Raw genomic sequence first — 21,085 nt, 5'->3', positions numbered from 1 at the left:
TTGGGCATTTTTAGTTCCCCTTCCTCTGAAGTAAAGTTGTTTATGCTCTTTTAACACTACTCTAGTACACCACTCCCTCTGTAGTGATCAGCTTCGAAGATGTTGGAGGAAGGATAACTTCTCCAGATTCGCGCTTAATTGAAAAATAAAGAAGAAAAAGTTTTGTATAAGAAATATAATGCATCACTGAACTTCCCTAACATTATCCGTCCAATTGGCGTGCTCCCCATACTGTTCATATTTTTTCTTTTTGTTATACATTCACACTGGAATGCATCTAACTATTTTACAGGTAAACAAACCAGCATTATTGAATTTTTTTTGCAAAAGGATAGCACAAATGAGAACATTTAGTTCCGGATTTGGCTTGTTATATTAGTAGTATACTTTTAGGAAATTCATTTATTAAAATATTAAAGTTCAATAGACAAACAGCACTGAGAAAATAACAATCGAATTCTCAGCATAGCTTCTAGGCAACTAAATTTGGCTGTTAGTGAGCGGTGAAGAAACTTGATTGGCAATGTACCCATTTACCAGACAGTTGGTCACAGTTCGATTATATTCATTCATTAAAAACATTCTTTATTTTGTTTGGGGAAAAAAAACTTGAAATAGATAAAAAAAAATTAAATTTTTTATTAAAATTTAATAATTATTATCCCTAAAATAATTTTTCATTATCACAATTAATGAATTATTGTTAAAATTCGATTTTAAATGAGTTAAATAATTATGTAAGCCACTTTGATAGTGATAAATAATAACCATAATTCTAATTATCCATTAAAAGTCATCAAGATTTTATATAATTGGATTAAAATAGTTTAAAAATTTCTTTCTAAATATACTGAACTGTTTGAAACCACATTTCTAAAAGAGAAAAGTTGTTAAATACATAGATGGGTGGTGGAAAATGTGTAGTTTATTTTTTAGCAAATTTTCTAAGGAAACGCTGCGGAAGGAAGCGGCGACAGGGGTTCTTCGACGGTCAAGCAAAATTTCTCTGATTTAGTTTCAAAATAACTCATAATAATTAATTTTATATTTAATTAAATAAAACTATTCAGCTTTTTTCTATTCAAATACTGACATTTCTCCCATTGTTAAAAAATTTGCTAAGATATTTGAAAAACAAAACAAAACTGTTCTGAGTTTTTTTTAATGTTTGAGCCCATTTTTATGAGACTTTTGAGATTTCATTGCATTTAGATTTAATTCTAAAAGAATACGGTAATATTTAACTCCTGTTTGTAATACATAGATAAAAACACAGGTGGAAATACTAAACGATCAAATTTGTCATATCATGAACTATTTAATCAAAGTTTAACGAGGAATACGTTTTTAACTACTTTGAATTGGGTCGGAATTCAATACAGATTTTAGTATTCTGGATCTTTTTGAAAACTTATAAAATATTTCAGTAACAACAAAAATGAATCAATAAAATTGGACTACAATCATTTTTAAATGCCTTCTATTGGATAGTGATAACGCAAACAAAATAATACTTTATAAAATGAAATAACAAAATCTAAAAACTCATTAAGCGTTTTCTTGATTAGTTAATTGTCTTGAAAAAGAAAAATTATTCTATAATATATAATTATATGAAAAGAATGAATGTATAAGACACTACCGACGCATGAAAAAATTCTAAAACATAATAAATCCAATGTTTATTTTTTAAACACCTTCCAATTCAGAGAAAAAGGGGGAAACTCATTCATTTTTGACAACGATAACTTGGAGAATTTTAGAGTTCTCTTCATTTCAAGCTGAAACTTTTAAATAATTGAAATAATTTCTCAAGTATTCTTCCTTTTCTTCATTCCCACTTCTGTGAACGGAGCTACCTCATTTTGTTGTACTCATTCGGGATGCTACACACTCGATTGTCATATGCAGTCATTTCAAAGAATTTTTGAAAAAAAACGCATTCAACTTTGCATGGATTATGCTTGGATGATGTGTAATGCTAAATAAACGAATGCATGCTCTTATAAAGAACGCTATATAAATGAACGTGGAAGCTAAATTCAGACGGTTTTAGAACTAAAGCATTTTAGAAATACATAATAATCAATAAGAAAATATTCGTTATTCTAGTAAAAAAATATTGATTTTTTTAGCGTAGTCACAAACTGAAATTTTTTTTTTTAAATAAAGATTGTTATAACGAGCAGGAATTGAGGAGTGTTTCCGAGTCTGAGGTGAATAAGTTTGTGTGCAGAAACGAAAATTTACTATAATTTGAACACGAACAATATAGAATGCGGAAATGATACGATGATATTATAGTTTCTTAAGAAGGCTAGAGAAAATATTTCGTAAATATATGCACACACTTTTTTTTATGTAATGCTTATTAAATTATGAAAAACATACAAATTAAACATTAAATTCTCCATGTTAAATCTAAATATATACATATATATGTATATTTAAATTTAAAAATCAATGTCAAAAACAATTAAATTATGAATTTGAACTCTCTTATCTTGACTTTTTGGCATGCACTCTTATTGTTAAGTACTTTTAGGTATTCATTTATTTAGCAATTTTAGTGCACATTTCATAAGCTCTTTTAGTGCAGCTAAAAAGCTGCCATATCATATATATTTAATTTTTGTCGTCAATTGCAATCGGTAGTATTTTATTAGTGAAATAATTATAGCCTAAGAAATTAAATTGCAAAAAAAACCCAGATATTTTACTGTTAAATAAACTTGACAATTATACAGTTTATTTGTTTCACTGATTTATTGTGAATTCACATAATTTAGATACATCAAAGTAAAACTTCTTAACAAGCATATTGCATTAAAGTGTCGAGAGAAAAGAGTGTTTTATTAAATGTAGTTTAACCTTTTATCAGATTTTAGTCGGGGAATTCTCATAATAGAATAGTGAAATGAGCTCCAAATTCATTTCTGAGGAAGTAACAACCAGATGAATAAAATGACGATTCTTTTCCGAACTATTCATTACCCTATTTATGTATAGCATAAAAGCTTCAATTTCCCTAGTAATTCCACCGACAAGTGATCGAAATAGTGATTGAAAACATTTTTTTTTTCATAAACCATGGTACCTTCTTGGCCGAAAGACAATCAATCACTTACAAGTTAGTTGATTATTATGCTAAATATAGTGGAAATGATAGTCTGAATGAACGACATTTGAATGACATGTCTGAAAATACGCGGACTTAACGTCGTCGACATTCATCATACTGATTTCTTAGTCTACCGATCAATAATTGTCTGCAAAATGCGATATCTTATTCACCAGCCACCTTATAGTGTCTAAAGCAGAGCATATTATAAACTGAAGAAACGACATCTGACTTAATGTCTCAAATCAAATAATATAAGCTGAATGACGCAGATATCTTTTTTTATAAGTTTTTTTTTCATTCGCCTTATTCTTTTATTTGATTTGTGTACCTTTCTCATAGTTCAAAATATTGGCATATTCATTCACCAATCATTAGCACCCTTTTCCCATACTTGACACCTAGGACAGCTTTTTTTCAATCCATCACAATTGATTTTTGTGTACAAATATTAGTATATTGTCTCTTCATTTATGGACACCAGCGTGTTCGTAACGTTGATTAATAATACCGACTCATTTTCAAATGCTTTTGAGAGTGAATGATACTTACATTATAAATGAAGCGATATTCGTGCCCTTTGTGTAATTGCAAGATCATTATTGTGCTGTGTCTGTTTTCATTATCTTCTTCAGGGGAGTTTTGTGTATAGGAAATGCCAAAGTCTGGTAATGCTGGAATTTCTACTAATAACTTTGTTTTATCTCCAGATTCATCCACATCAGTTTTTAGAAAAATTTCTCGTTTATTTTCGCTACCTGTCAAGAGAAATTATTGTGAAGGCATAAATGAATAATTAAAATACTGATAATATTTAAAATTGCGTATTTTATCTTGCAAAGGATTTTCTTGAAAAATTTTGTTTAGTGGGAAGAAAGTTCTTTTTGGAAGTCTCTATTATTTATTTACTGCCTAGGGAGGAAAACATTGCTCTTCCCAAGAACGTGTATTTTAATTCCTGCTCTTTCCGGAAGAAATACAAGTTTCGAATATCTTCAGAACCACATACATTTTCATCTAGCCAAATCATGTATTCCGCTAGCTTTGACGAGTTAGTGGCTGACCTTCCATTTCATACTGACGAGTGCATTTGTTGAGAGGGAGATAAATACAAGAACAAGTCGCAGCAAAATAACATGGTTATAATTAATCTGATTGTCTTGACGTTTCTTAACGTATCAAAATAGACAATTCTGATGTCATATAAATGCTTAGTTTCTCAATCACCTTCTCATCAGTTATAGGGAACCCTCAGCTAAATATGTACTAAATTCTAAATATTTCCTGAAATATTTTTATGAGTATGGATTATAAGTTTTCTAAAACAGGTAATGAACTTTATTTTCTACCAGATTTAAATGATCTACACTCACTAAAGATGAATGATGTTCAAGTTTATTTCATGTAGATTAATGAAGTTTAATTTATAAAAGGGGTATTTTGGGGCACACCTCGTCATTTTGAGCCGAATGACGTCCATGAAAATAAGCATTGGCATGAAAATGAAGTAGTGAAATGAAAGAAACTTTTGATTTCATAACAAAATACGAAGCTCAGATTTTCAAGCTTCTTCATTATTAAATGAAAAAAGATTTAAATTTAAAAATTCTTTTCAACATCATGTTGTTAAAGATAGAAGTTTATGAGTCATCCATTTTTAACTTAAAATGCTACGCCTTCATTCATTTTCTCTGAAATTTCAGTGGATATGTTTAAATGTTTGCTTCCTATTTCATTTTATAAAACATTTTAATGTTCTTATTAAGCATATTTTTCCAGATTATTATATTATCAGAGGTCCGACTTAGTCTATGAAATCATAACCAGTTACTTAATTGTTATTGAAGCTGAAGTAAATTTTGCTGTGTACCTTACTCTGAAATCTCCAGTTGCGGATTCATGCATGTTTCTCATTATTAGCATTTCCGCATCCATTTATCTGTAATTATTTTTCATCTCAGCGTAATTGGATAAAAGAGGATTTTTAAAATAAATAATTTTGTTTCTCAAAAACTTTCAAAGTGAGTGGATTTTATAATATACGAAAAAATAGAGAGAAACTTACCACTTGTGCTGAATTTTAAAATGACCTCCTTAGACTTTTTATTAGATGATTCTACCATTTCTACGCTGTATGCCTCCAGTTTCCTGTTGGAATCAAAATAAACAATTTATTTGAGGAAGTTGTAAAATAAGCATACAGTCTTAGTTAAATTAAAAAAAAGAAACACTTTAAGCAAAGTTAAAATGTGAAGAACAAGAAGTTTCCGAATTTGTTCTTTTTGCTTCTACATTCTGTATGTAAAATGAATATGATTTTAATCCTCAATCAAATATTTTAATTGTGACTTCAGCCTTGTGCACTGGTAAAATCATCTCAAAAGAGGTTCCCCATTTGTGATCACATTTCATGAGGAATGGGGACTTCGTTTGGAAAACTGTTTGTTTTGTTGTTATCTTTCATGGCATTTATGACAGACATGTACTCCATTGATAATCTAAGGATTAAATAGTAAATCAGTTTTCAATATTTTCTTCTGATTGACATTACATGATTAATAACTATTTTAGAATAAAATTTCTGAACGAGTTATTTTTGTTATAAATTTATATTTTCATTGAAACACTCATCTAAAAAATAATAAGAATAAAAGACATATATGAAATGAAGCGAGCGATGATGGAACTAAGAAACATTTTGAAGAAACTGTGGAAACTGCAGCAAAATACAAAATTTGGTTTATCGGAAGATCAAACATATTTCATGAAACAGCCACAAAATTCATTTTAATTTATGAGATGTTAATTTAAGTTACTCATTCCATCATCGATTATTAAGGAGCGAATTTCGCCGGTGAAGAAATTAAAAAGGAGCCATTCGCAACGTGGTCAAGGTTTTATACATTCAAAACAGGTTTTTCTCTGAAAAAGACCTGATTTAGCAGTATTTTGAGACAGCAGTTTAATGCCAAATAGTTAAAATGACCGTAAATGGATTTCAAGAAACATGAGAAGTGTTATATCTTTGAATTTAAGCGGGGAAATTTTACTAGCGAAGAGAAACTAAAAATTTATTCCACACACTCATGTATGCATACATCCTGTTTTTAGTACAAGAATTTTTCATTCATCGGGATGCACATTTCGGTTAGAATGATGAAATGTGTCATTTCATACATTGTAGGGTTTTTCAGTTATAAAAGAGAGAATCATACTCATCAAAAGGATTTATAAGAAGTTGCCACTTGCACCCTCCAGCTATCAAAGTCCAAGGCTTAATACGTGCAGTTACCACAGGATAAGATTTCGATAAACATGTTTGAAATCCCAACAGTGAACTCACATGGTCATCTGTACAAGATGATGAAGATGTTCTTTCTACTCCCCTGTCTTCTATTTCTTCATAGACATCATGTTTTATTAATTGATTCGTTCGGCTGCAAGGTAAGACATTTTAAGCACTGCAATTCATTTGATGCGTAATTTAAATAAAATGTAATAAGAAAAAAATTCTTTTAATTGTTTTTCTCCTATTGTAAGGTTTTAAAATTAGTAGGATTAGATAATTAGATTAGTAGAATTAGATAAAATTACGTAAAGTAAAAGCATAGACTTTCGTTTATTAACTGTAGGATATTTAATCGGTATAAAGTTTTAAAATTTACAAATCTGTAAAGTGTATAGAGCGAATAATCTTTATGCAAGTAAATTTCGGATTGCCAGAAGTTTAAAAGGATTTATCTAAAAATAACAAATAAAATTATAAAAAGTTCAAGAAACAACATTTAATATTTCTTAACAAGTATTTCGTACATATATTTTTTTTTAATTTACAGTTTCGTAGAGATATATGTTACAGCAAGCTTCCAACTTTAATGTTTTTTCAAAAAATTGTTACATAATAAGTGTAATAGGCTTTATAAAATAATGATGCCTAAACATATTTGCACAATCGAAGTCATTTGGATTTCAGTAAAATATGTATGAAGGCCTGTATTTATGTTAATGAACAGAATCCTAATTTCTGTGAATAATCTGGGATCCAATTCAGAAGATTCATTTACGTAATAAATGAATGGAGTTAACAATAAATGGAATAAATAAAGAAATCTTAATTAAGCTAAATTTTATTAAAAAGTAATAAGTCATTTATTTGCAATTAACATTAGCAAACTAATGAAAGTTTTCAATTCTTCTTTTATTGTAAAGTGGACATTTCCTTCAAAAAGAATGTATTAATAAAGATAATAAAACTTTTGAAAAATAGTAATAAAGGATTTTGGAGTAGAGCATTTTGTACAAAATAAGAATACTTACAAAATCTCTAAAACCTTTTGCAATTTTGTAGGTTTTATAAAACTGAAAATCTTTTTGCTCTTTGAATAATCTAACTTCGCTTTCCATTGCGTTGATGAATACCCAGAACTATTTGCTTGAACGCCAATCTGTGTAACTGTTGGAAAATCAATTACCATCCGATTCAAGAACGTCAAAGCGACACTGTTAAGATAATACACATGCATAAACCCATTTTATAAATATTTTACATGTAAAAGTGTACACAAATATGAGATTAAAAATCTGATACATTTCAGTAAATGATATTTCTACGAACCTTGGTTGTGTAAATGCTTCACTATGAATTTCAAAATCTTTTGGATGTAAATTCAGCTTAAATCCATTTCTCCAAGAAAACCCTAGAGTTGCATTAGTTGTCCAGTTCAAAGGCAACCCCATCATAGTAGGCACTTGATGAGAAGCCTCGATTATCCGTACTATTCTTGTTGAATTGTACACTAAACCCCGTTCCACATCATCCAGTAGAGTGTGAATTTCTAGCATTTTGGAAAATGATGCTGGATTTCCAGAAGAAAAATAACTTATTGTATTGCCTGTAGAGAGAATGAACCTTTTTGACATAATAAACTCTGAAAGATGCTAAAAGAAGGTTATTTTAAAATTAAAAAACGAATACAAAAAGATCAAGGAATAAATCAACTGTCGTAAAAAATCAATAAGAATTTTGCTCAAATCAGTTAATATATTTAAAATAATTTTGGTTTTTTTAAATAATATGCTCATGGATATTTTTTTTTATTTCGAAATAATAGCATAAGAATCGTTCAAGGCGTTTAGATATTTCAATTGCTATTTCGAATTCAGTCAGTCTTACTACTTTATTATAACTTTCATTTACAGATAATGTAGAAATATCAGATATGAATAAAACTGCGTAAAATTTTCTTTCCTTTTGCTGGATTTTCTTTTATGTCAAATGATTTTCAGTTCAATGGAACCTTTGAAGCCTTATTAGATTGGTGACGAGGTGAAAGCTTGAAACTTTACAACCGTGAATCAAGACCAAATTAAGTATTAGAATCTAGGTTTCTTTTTCAATGGAAGTCTTCATTTTAACTGAGATTTGATATTCAAAGCATTGCTTTATAGATATATATTTGTAATGAGCAATATCAAGCAGAAAAATTCATTTTAATCTTTGCAACCAAAGCTATAAATCTTTCTTTGAACTCTCCAGCTTTTTAAAGCTTTTTATTACGAAGATATTATATTTAAGTATAAATTTTCGATAAGGTTAAGCAACTGTTCAAACTGATAATGCAATATGCGATGTATAATGGCTAGTTTTTATGCAGTAGTTCTATTTTATTGCAGTTTTCAGGTTATCGGAAGATCTTCCTTTTTAATCCTTTTATTCATTCTAAAGAAAATTCTTCAGGAAGTGTAATAATTGCCCTCCTATTGCAACCGTCTGTTTTATACTACTTTAACAATGAATCGTACTCTTTAGATCAATAATTTGATGGTATCATGCCCGTTTTCAGATATATTTGATTGAATAATAGGTCCAATCTGTAACAAACGATCTTGTTCTTTGGAATGAATAGAATGATTTAACTATCTCAGCTAATAAAAGTAGCTGCTTTGCACCCTATAGAAAGCGAGGCTTCCATTCCTGACCCAACTCCTTTATGTCGATCCCTGTAGTCTGTGAGATATAAGATTAGAAGATATTTTAAATAATTTTCCTTTACCTCTCTCGGAAGAATCGTATGAAACATTTAAATATCTCAATCCAACACTTCTTGGGAAATGAATCAAATTTCTTTACTCCGAGTATATCAAAGAGTTATCACATCTCGTATTGGCAATGGTTTGTTACATGTTTGTGACTCGACATTGCGTAAGCTTTAACCTGTTTAACATTCTGTTCTCGTTTTAATAATAGTTAATTTTATTAATAGTTTAATATCTCTGCTCTCGTTAGTTTTTTGCAGATCTTATATCAATTCCCCTTAAAATGAAATCAGATACCTATTTGTAAACCAATATTTTAAATGAATGTCTCTAAATAGCTATCTTTTGAAAAGTATCCTTTTTTGGGCTGAACGGTACTTATCTATCCAATGCTCGTTTATTTATCAAAAGAACAATCTTTCATTCTGGAAACAAACTTTGACGATCCTTTGGTTGCAGAAACTGGCAGCTTTAGTTTTCATTCATTCATTTTATTAGTCTCTAGCTTCATTTGACAAATATTCTATTTCTGCTGTCATTTTTCAACGCAGCTTACTTTTGCTCTCAATATGTTCTTGTTTTCATGGGTGATTTTAAGGTGACAGGATATAGTACTGTTCTGCACTTTGTTAACATGTTGGATACATTCTTTACTTCTACTGTTGACGCTATTGTTATCTCTTGTGCTTATGATACTTCTGACAAATTTTGAGTACATCAAAATAGGATTACTGTTGTGAAACAATTCGAGAAATCAGACAGTTTTTGCCATCCCTTATCGGTGACATTTTTATGCAGTCAGATGTTCTATAAAAGAAAGATTTGACACAATATTCTCTTTGTACCAAACCGTTTTGGTTAATAGAAATGAGCTGAAAAGTCCATTTCACCTTCCCCTCTTCCTTCAATGCCCTGACAAAAGGATTTTGATATAATATATTTTGGAAGAGCTCTTGTTACAGTACGGAGAAATAACTCATATTGAACAGACAGGTTTGGCTACAATCATTTCATCTTGAGTGGCAGAGCTCCTAATAAACAAATAATAATACAACCAAAAAGTAAGGGGTTTGACTCAATCCACTACATCTTAATGAACGACCCGAGATAGAATCGGAAATCCTATTTTTTATTCCAAGGTTTCACAAATAAATTATTTCGGGTTTCAAAGAAATATTAGCATTGAATAAAATATTAATAAAATACAACTCGAAATCCATTTATTAGTCATTTCTTACATTATTCTGCTAATAAAGAGTCAATCGAAAATTTTAAAAACAATACAATTTGATACACATAAAAATTATATTACATTTTGATGACAAATAACAAATAACATCCAGTACATTTTAACTTTGTACACTGTCTGTGTACGCTCTTTCGTTTAATACACTTGACTCATTCTAATGTGTTATAATATAAATGCGATTAATAGTGGGATAAATTTTGTAGTACTTACCAAAGACGTCAGAAAAGAAAGAAAGAAATGGTTTTGATTTTGGCTTGAATGTCCTGTACATTTGCTCTAATTTCCATATATTTTTCAAGACTGTTTCATTAAAATTGTATTCTTCGGGTGAATCCATGCCTTCTAATTTAAATTCCTTCACAGATTCTAATAAAGCCGAAAAAAATTTCTCATACGAAGGCATTTCTGAGTTAAAATCTTTCACAAGTCTTTGAAACACAATAGCTACTTTTTCAAAACCTGAAAATTAAAATAAATATGATAGCTTAGCAGAAAATCAGAAAAAAAATTATGTAATACAAGACAACTAGTAGTGAACAAGATGTTTGCAATGACTATTCATTCTATTTCAATCAACTATTCATTTTATAGGATCGATAGTATCAGAATTTGGAATTTACAATGTTTTTTTCTTTCAAATTTCTCGAAAAAGGCTTGACATACAACCCTTGAATTTCCAGCAGTTAAAAAATTTGCTTGAGCTCCAATTTTACTTCGAAAGTATCATCACCAGAACAATTGGGGAACTAATTAGGAACTGACGGAGAAAATTGCCGCTTTTTACAGAAATGAAACAATGATCTGAAACATTCATCCATATTTTTAATAATTGTTCGTGATACTTCCATGTATTTAAGTAAAAATAACATATCCATGGTGATATAAAGGTTGCTTCGTTATAATTCCTTTTTTTTTTGTATGCCCTTTGCCTACAATATACATAGTTTTCCAACAAATGACGCACAACCAAAAGAATACATGATAATATGCCAGCGAACATTAGTTAAAAACTCAAAATAAATCGTTTGATTATTCAAGAAAATATGAGCATTTGTAATAAATAAATTTTATCGAAGCATGAAAGAAACAGAACACATTTTTTTCTTTTTTATAATATGAAGTCTATTTACCATTTGGTCTCAAAGAAAAATTTACTGTTGAGGGTTTTTCATAAATAGATTTTTTTTTAAATCTTGAATCTTCGAGTACTTATATTGAATTGTTTAAAAGTTAGAAACATATTAAATAACACTGAATATTTATAAATTAAGCACATAATTTAAATTTCAGTAAATGAATAGCAATAAATTCTATTACATTATTCGCATAATTTGCACAAATTTTAGAACTGTAATATTACTTAACGATATGCTCTAAATAACTAAAAACATCCGGACTTTTTTTATGTTTTACTTATCCTCAAATGGGTCGATTGCTAATATGAAATGACCATTTTTTGGTACAGTGACGGCTGTTATTCGTCTACTCTGGAGTCTATCCGATAGTGTTTGTAATGTTTCTGCAGAAATTGCACGTCACTCTTACAAATAATAATAATAAAAAGAAATGATAAGCTTTGTCACTAATGTGGAGAATTGTGGTCTGGTTCGAATTTTATGTTCCAATTCTTTCCACAGGTGTGGGATTGAGATATGATAAGGCCAGTGCAATCACTAAAAATCCATGTCAGAAATCCACTTCTGTACAAATCGAGAATGACTCTTAGTTTGCGAATAGAAGCACAATAGCGTTGATTCAAGAATTGACTCTTCCCAATCTGCTTAGAAAATTTCAGAATATTCTTACATGAAGAATTTAGTAATTATATAGCTACAAATACGAAATAAATCAAATCAGATGACATAATAAAATAATTTCTTCGAGGAGAACTTTCCTCTTGTATCATCTATGTGGTAATGTCAATAATTCTTAAGTCTTACATTTCTGTAGCTTTTGTTAGTGTATTAATAATATGTTAGTAACAATATATTTTCACATCTCAATTTAATAAAATTTGCAGTATCCACTTAAAGACCTTTTCTAAATGTTAAGGAATCATATTTTTTCATCTCACGTAATAAATATATTTTATTATTACTCTTTATCGGCTTACCTTCAGAATATCCCTCTAATTGGAAAGCGTGGATAAGCTTACCAAACGCTTCAAAAATCATTTCGTAGTTGAAGTAGCGTGGAATCACATCAGAAGATTCGTAAATTTGAGAACTGATCGTTCTTAAACCAAACGTTTTCATTTGTTCCGGAACGAAAGGGATGTTAACTGACATGGAGTTCATTTTTGAGATCGACTTCACGTCTGGGTGATGTATAAGGGAATTTAAAGACAGGTCATTATCGTCTAACAATTGATTCATCGATTTGACGAACCTGAAAAGTGAGAAAGACTACTGTGAATCACATACAGTTTATGGAAGAAAATTTGAATTAAATATCGAATTGTGTTAATTTGTTGATATTAAAGATAAAAATAAAACCTTCTTTCTTAAAAATGAACGAATCTTGGAATAAAGAATTTTCATCATTCCCAATATCATTAAAGTTTCAATTTCAAACTAACATGAAAATCATACTGAACTTTAAGCAAAACATAGGAAGTAAAAATGTTAAATTGTAACCAGCTGAATATGATATCGAATTGTTGTTAACGATTAAAATCTGGGGTAAAACTCTTTATTTGTAAAAGATTTCTCTCATATTTCAATTTTCTTTGCGTTCAAAACCTTATAAAATTTGGAGATTGTATAATAATTAAATGACTTTCTTACTTATCTGCTTTTTTCAAATAATGCGGATCTTTGAACAAAGATTTTAAATTGCTTGCAATATAAGATTTCAGTTGTAAATTTCCGTCTCTTTTCAAAATTGCAAAAACCTCTTCTTCAAAGCCATATTTTTGAGGAAGTTGTACGAGATGCTCATAAGACAAAGCTCTCAAAGAAGTGGATTCAGCTGTGCTTAGTAAAATAGACAAAAGTGTATGATATATTTTGTCACAAGATTCATCATCACGGCAGGTATTGACGGTCTGAAGAGTCTGAAAAAATTAAAATTTCTAAAATTAAACTGATTATAATTTTTATAACCATAACTGAATGTATATGGTAAGAAAAATATTTCAAAAACTACTACCTCTAGAGCAAATGTTCTGACGTAATCAGGAACATGGGATTTAAAAACACATTTAGTTAATTGCTGATCGCCATCGGGGATAAGAAATAGGTAAGTTTCACCCATATTTCTTACAGTCTAGAAAATAAAGAAGCTTTTTCTCAAATATATAATGGATCTAATATATAAGAAAGCCTTTTCTCAAATATATGATGGATGACCAAAAACTCAGTTTACCACCTTTATAAATATCGTTAAAAATAAACACTTTCTTGCTATACTTATTTATATGTGTTATAAATAATAACTGAATACACAACCTTGAATTTTCTTCAATGAAGCGTTTTCATTAATTTTATATTGATCAACTTTCTTTCTTCTATGAAATATTTCAGGAAATTTTTCTTAAAGAATTGCCATTTGTCTGATTTTTACTGTTTGTTAATTCAATCGTTTACCTTGAGTTCTTCATATTTTCAATAATTCTGTCCCATATAGAACAGGTATATATCTTTATATGCATTTTAAAAATACAACTATGTCAAACTGTCTATTCTGTAAGTTGGAGTTAATTAAATATTTCTATTGGAGATTTGCATGGATTCAATATTTAAAATCCAATTTCACTGAAATCCGAAAACATGTCCTCTGGAAAGTACAAGTTCATACCTTTTGTCATCTTTATTCCTTTAAAAGAATAATAAATTAAGCGAAAAATCATTCAGAATATTTGGAATAAACTATCTATATAAAGCAGTGTGATATCTTGTTTAACCAAAAAATATCGATATTTAAAATTCATTTTGTATTGTTCTATTGAGAAATTCATAAAAACTTTTCAGTTTTCAATGATTTATTTCTTCTGAGATAAATCATATTCTTGAGCATGTCCTAACCTGAGGTATTCGAGGTTGATGAAATATTAAAAAAAGTGGCACACTTTGTCACGGTTTCTTCTTTAATCTCTGTATTTGTCAAGTGTCATGTGTTACCCTCATGAGTCATCGCAAGCATAAAACCTCTATTATTTCAGTTAATACCTCTAATAATCGAGAACATAGCTTAAAGAGCCTACATTGAAAGCATTTTTCTTTCAGTTTTCCAAAATTAAAATTATTGAAATAATACAACTAGTACTACAATGTTTTTATATTTTAATAAACTCTTATTGGCTATCAAACGTTCCAAGAAGATGCTCGAATTTTATTGATTTTTATTGTTTTCTATGAATTTGCCCCAAGAATTTTTAAATATCTTTTTATAAGAATATTTTCTCAAGATCAATAACGTGAAACCTTCTGACGCATTTTCGATGCCATTTTTTTTCCTTGAAAAAATTGTATGGAATTTACTGATGTCATAAATGAAGTGTTTAAGAATAGAACTGAATTTTTCATTCTTTTTTAAAAAATAATTTCTTGAATTATAAGAGATCCCATCCGAGGGAAACATTTTAAAAGCTTTCGCATCGTGAAATTGAACTCTAAATAACTTTGACACTTTTTGAAAAATTCATTGACTTTAATAAAAAAATATGACAAAACAGTTCGATTTCCTGATACTAGCTTGGTTAACAAAAGATTCGTTTGATAAGGATCTAGTTACATCCCATAATGTAATGGCACCGTAAAATAAAAAGCTATTTATTTTTCTGGATTTAAATTTCCTTAAAATTTCTCGAGTGTTGCTTTTTAATTTTCTTTTTATTATTTTATTTCTATATTTTAAAGCTTCTGATGGCATAAATATAAACTTTAATCATTACTTACTTAAATGTTTCCTTATGAACAATAACAAATCAAAATTACGGGTCCTTTTTAGATTCTATTGGAATTTTTGTGCCATTTCAAATTTTAAAACGTAATAGAAGGAAATATACCCTGTTTAAAAAGTATCATGAAGTGTCATGTCTCTTTTTTCTATATTAAAAATGCTAAATGCCGAAATAGTTGTTTGAAATCGAAATTTCTGTTGAAAAATAAGATAGTTTTAAAGTTTAAAAAATACGTCATCATACATTCAATTTTTTATAATTTTCACATTCTGAAGCGTACGCCTTTATTTTATTTATTTGAGATTTTGCTTGCAATAAAATGTTAAATACATATTTAATATCTTTAAGCATTCACGAGACAACAATATAAAACCACATTCTTTACATATTGCCATAATCCTCCCCCCCCCCTCCAAAAAAAACACTCAGTCAATTTAGAAAAACCTGTTAAGAATGCGAAAATTCGATCAATATGATTTCGCAAGCTTACTTTCAGATTCCTCAGTAGTAAAGAATATGTCTTCGGATTTGGGTCAGTTGATGCACAGAAGCGTCCAATGTTATCATGGAAATTCTGTACAACGTCTTTCAAGAGCTTATAATCCTAAATATAAATTTAAAAAAAATTAGTTCCTGATTGAAACCAATGGATGGTTTACGTAGATTTGAAATAAAAATCTTAATTTAAACACATTCTGATTTTGAAAAATAAACTGATAAACCACATAAAAATAGAAAGGTATGGAGCTTGATGACAGATATTGCCTTTTGACAGTTATATGTGGATTACAGCATTTATTACAAGAAGGATATTTGGGATTTAAATGCAAAGACATAAATATCTTTATAATGAAAATAATGTGTGGTACAGCAAATATTCTAATTTTAAAAAAGGCAAATAATTTCAAAATTTTATTTATGGATATTTGAATTTCTCTATTTTTTTTAATAGAAGGTAATTCATGCTGTAATATCTGAGCCACACTTCTTCACTGATAATTAACATGTTGGGGGCCATTTGACTCTCGCCCGTGATTTACACTTTCTACCTAATTAGATTTCTATCTAATTAGATTCACGAAATAGTAGATAAGGGACTACTTAATTTGATAGAAGCGTGTTAACAGCCTGCAAATTTAAAATTTCGAAACTTACATGAAGTCTAGATTAAATTAGATAATTAGATTAAATTATTAAATAATTTCTATGAAGTATGATACCTTGCTCCAAACAATCAAATAAGTGAGCAGCGTAACAAAATAATTCTTTTATTTACAGCCTTATATATGTACAAAAAACAACTTATTCTCCTATAAGTTAATATTATTTACAAATATCAAATAACAATTCAATCACGAAATAGTTCCTTGATCAAATCGGAGAATAAGTCACCAAAAAAAAAACCGCTAACAGGCTGTTAGTTCTAAACGGCCTTTCAGGGGCCGCTCCAGAAATCCAGCGAGAAATTCTTCGGACAACGACGTCTCTCCAAATTCCAATTCGAAGCCTCTCACTGCTCCCTCTTTTTTCTTTCTCTCAAAACAAAAAAAGTACCGCATTTTATTTCCGTCAGATATCAGCCTTCGCTTTTCACATTGGTGAACTTTGAGTTCCCTGTCACCCAATAGTTGCTCAGTAAGGCTTCCTGAATGGCCTCCATTCGATCGGGAGTGTTTGTTAAAGATCCATCTTTATAGCTGACCCCTATCAAACACATGTTGATTACAGTTCACAGCTAACACTGGCACCTGAATTTGACACTTAATGGCAATTGTTGCTGGCGATTGATCGTTTCTTGATGATTTGAGGAGTCTCTTCCTAAATGAAAAAAGTTTAGCATCTGGATGTCTTGACGTTCTTTTCCCCTGAAGACATGATAGATCTATTTGAAACGTCGAGACACTCATCTGTGTCCCTCTCCTGAATATAACAAATGACCAGACACAATGGCTCTACTAATGAAAAGGATACACATCTGACGGTCCGTATGCACTTAACTATGTGTGGGGAAACGAATGACACTATAGCTGGTTGGAATGCCAATTACCATGTGAGGAAAAGGGAGAAACGTCACAGAAGCAACTTAAAATGAATATGATAAAAAATCTCCATCTGTTGACTGTACGTTGAAACAGCATGAAGAGCGCAAATTGTAGTTTTGAGTATATACACTTCAAAAATAAGAAGGAGTTAGTTTAAAACTCATCTACAATATAAAATTAACCATTTTGCAGAATGAAAACACGCAACACTTTTTACAGAGTAATAAGATTTCTAAATGAAAGTGATTGACAAATGTTTTTATAAATATTAAATAAAGTACCATATCTGTCAGATCTGGATGAGTCAAATAGATTCTTCTGATTATGTTTCCCATTGATGTCCAGCACAAATCAGAATCAGTGTCATGACAAATACTCTGTAAAAAAGGCAGAAAATTTATCTTATTTCAAATATGAAAAAGCAAGCCCAATTGCATTTTTAAGACATTGCATACACAATGTACATTTTAACTTCAAAACCATTTGAGGTAGGCATAAAATTCCATTTGGAAAAAAATTATCTAAGTTATAAAAAAAATAGTATAATTCATATTGTTTGAAACAATAAATTGATTGCTAAAAAGTTATAAAAGCTAAAATTTTAGATAAAATTTTCATGATTTAATAATATTTTTAACAATATATTAATTTTATCATTCACTCTGATCGAATTACGAAGTTCGAATTTCGTTATTATAGGAAAATGGATGGAGGAATGTTATTCACAAATTGGCGCATCTTCCTTGTGAAAGTCAATGAAATTGTCTACATTAGTTATATTCAAAGTTTTATTAATCAGTTAGGTTCACTATTTGCAGGGGGCCGCGGTGGTCTGGTGGAAAGATCTCGGCTTTGGAACCGGAGTAGGGTTTATACAAAAACCGACTTTTTGAAAAACCGGTTTTCGAATTTAATATTTCCAAAAAAACCGGTTTTAGCCGGTTTTCGAATTTTGGTCAAAAAAATTGAATAGGGAAAAATAAAATATTTTTCCCTATTCAATTTTTCCCTATTTTATTTTTTTATTTTATTTTAATTTATATAAAATAACAAAAAACGAAATCAATATCAAAGTCAAAATATAAAAAACAAAATTAAAGATTACATATACATATTACTTACACAAAATAACAAAAAACGAAATCAATATCAAAGTCAAAATATAAAAAACAAAATTAAAGATTACATATACATATTACTTACACAAAATAACGAAAACTCAAACAAAAATTTCAAATAATATTTATATTATTTTTACTAATTTTAATTTCTCCTTAGAAAATAGGATTTTAAAAAACATAAAATATCTGCTGAACGGTGGCCAAGTCTCGTTCTTATTTTGGACACAATATTGCCTGAAATTGAAAATACTTGTTCACTAATTACTGAGTTTGGCATCAAATTACAAATCTAAGTTTTTTGTTCTTTTATTCGTTTGTTCAAATAATGAAAATTCAGCTTTCAGTGTCTTTGGATTTGTAAGTTTTTTTATCAGGGTCTTCAAAAAACTAAATGATTATATTTTTTTCCGACAATTAATTTATGAACTGCTTTCAAATGATTATGTAGATTGCTCGTAGATGATCCTTTGCAGCTCAACATTTTATTACAATGATTTCAGATTGCCTTGTCTATCCCGAACTTTTTGAAACTATCCCAAACTTCCGACTTACTCATTTTTATCTAAAAATGAAATTAAAGTTATTGAATAAATATTTTTGACGTTTATTTTACAATTTTATTATTTTACCTAGTCATATTAATGGAATTTAAAATAATCTAATCTACACATTTTCTAAGAATTTTGAAAAAAAAAAAAAACACTTCTTAATCTAATTCCGATGCTTGCTAAAGACATAATTTGTTAAAACGTTGCGAAAGAAAATATGGAATATTTTAACACCCTGTGTTTTATTTAAAATTCCATTAAACAGAGGCCAGAACTTCTTATTTTACGCTACTTTTTGATAGAAGAAATTTATATAATAAAATTTAAATTTTAAAATGTAAAATAGAAAATATAAACATAAAAACTAAACGTACTTAATACTTACGTTATTTTTACCAAATATAACAACTTTATATTTGTGTTTCCAGTTTTCACCTTCACAATATTAAGCAAACCTGTCGTGACTCAAAACGGATCGGATTCTGAGACCACATTTCGACAATTCCATTTCATTAGGGGGTGAGACGCGGAACGATGAGCACATTTGACCTTGGATTTCTCGCATTAGATACTTTTTTAGTTCTATTTTTTTTCACGTGTATGCGAGTGTTATGTGATTTCTGACAGCATTTTATTTTAACTGAATATTTCGTATTGATATGGCTAGTTCAAGTGGTGTAAAAAAGCTTTCAGGAGTGGTACGAAGAAAATTTTATATGATATCATTAAATACTGTGATCAGGAAGCAGGAAACGGGGAATTATTTATTCCTTTCACACGTTCTTCGAAACGAGCCAGTCAAATTGCTGACGTTTCTATTAGCACCGACTTCATACCGATAGACAAAACATCCGACGAGAAGCAAGAGATAAACTTTATCAAACTTTTGTTTCACCTAGGAAAAAAAGTGAAAAGGGATGTTCATAAAAAAACATAAATTGACGAATTCGAGGCACAACTGTGCAGTGCACAAGCACTGGCCAACGCAACTTGCAACATTGAAAAAATGTGTTTGCTGCCCGTTGCATAGAATGAATAGCAAATCAAATAAGTTCAAAATTAATTTTTACATAATAATATGAATTCTTAAAAACCATAATAATATGAATTCTTAAAACCGTTTAGGGTTTGAAAACCGTCAAACCCTAAACCGGAGTCTTCTAGGTTCGAGATCCGATTCAACCGAAAAACCGTCGTGTAAGCGAGATTGGTGCACCTTAAATCCATCGGGGTCAAACGCCCCCTCTCTAGCGTAGTGCGGAAGCTCGGAAAGGGGGGTACCAGCTCAGGTGTCATCCTCGCCATCTGACCACGGTTCAAAATTGTGAGACTCGTTCCAAAATAGCCCTAATGTAGCTTTAAAACGGGATGTTAATATAACTAAACTAAACTATTCGCAGAAAAATGAGGCATCTTTTGTTTAAATTGTTATTTACTAAACATGGCTGATAGGGCCAGAGAGCTTTATAAAAAATTTCACTTCGTAATTATTTCAGCAACAAATTTAAGGCCTCAAGGAACATAAAATATAATTATTCCCCTCGTTTAAAGCGTTTTTTTTTTCCACCCGGGAATGTGTACTATCTTTAGCGGTTTAGAAATTATCAACTAATTAGAGTGGGTACAATGTATATATGCACATACAAACCCGTAATACGATAACCGTATCGTGATTTACATACCATGATATATTTTATTATTGTTGGTTTAGAAAAATGCATGTTTCCCCAAGCATAGTAATTGAGGTATTCTCCTGAAATGTCTTTAGTTTTTACTAGATGCGATAAGGCTTCAAAACAAGCAATGCTGTTGCACTGAATCAAAGCATCCTTAAGATATGACATACCAAGACCCTGAAAAACAATTTACACTTTAGAAATCAGTATGGAAAGAGACAAATAATCTTTCAGTAATACAAATATTGACAAATACAATCAGCTGAGCAACAAACAATATTAAGAAATCAGAAGAATATTCATCTAATTTATTCTATTGAAAAGAATTGAAAGGACAGAAGTTTTAACTTAAATTACATTTCAAGGATGACTTTTATAAACAGGGAGGC

The 21,085-nt window shown here is 29.6% G+C and overlaps 1 protein-coding gene across 2 annotated transcripts in view; it reads right to left on the bottom strand.

Annotated features, from left to right (window-relative positions):
* LOC129958641 (uncharacterized) overlaps nt 1-21,085 on the bottom strand; it is a 90,312-nt gene that overhangs the window by 50,629 nt on the left and 18,598 nt on the right. Inside the window, exons 8-19 of one of the 2 annotated variants that reach the window (XM_056071241.1) lie at nt 20,703-20,873; nt 17,633-17,728; nt 15,800-15,913; nt 13,557-13,673; nt 13,193-13,461; nt 12,520-12,794; nt 10,617-10,865; nt 7,737-8,049; nt 7,439-7,621; nt 6,337-6,558; nt 5,187-5,269; nt 3,674-3,879 (exon numbers count right to left, since the gene is read on the bottom strand). In XM_056071241.1, coding sequence (XP_055927216.1) covers nt 3,674-3,879; nt 5,187-5,269; nt 6,337-6,558; nt 7,439-7,621; nt 7,737-8,049; nt 10,617-10,865; nt 12,520-12,794; nt 13,193-13,461; nt 13,557-13,673; nt 15,800-15,913; nt 17,633-17,728; nt 20,703-20,873 — 2,298 coding nt within the window. The remainder of the gene's footprint in view (nt 1-3,673; nt 3,880-5,186; nt 5,270-6,336; nt 6,559-7,438; nt 7,622-7,736; nt 8,050-10,616; nt 10,866-12,519; nt 12,795-13,192; nt 13,462-13,556; nt 13,674-15,799; nt 15,914-17,632; nt 17,729-20,702; nt 20,874-21,085) is intronic. The other variant, XM_056071242.1, reaches the window with a different exon arrangement.

This window comes from Argiope bruennichi, chromosome X1 (genome assembly GCF_947563725.1).
Source record: "Argiope bruennichi chromosome X1, qqArgBrue1.1, whole genome shotgun sequence".
Classification (NCBI taxonomy): domain Eukaryota; kingdom Metazoa; phylum Arthropoda; class Arachnida; order Araneae; family Araneidae; genus Argiope; species Argiope bruennichi.
Note: the sequence above shows the minus strand (reverse complement) of the source record. Positions and strands in the feature narration are given on the sequence as shown.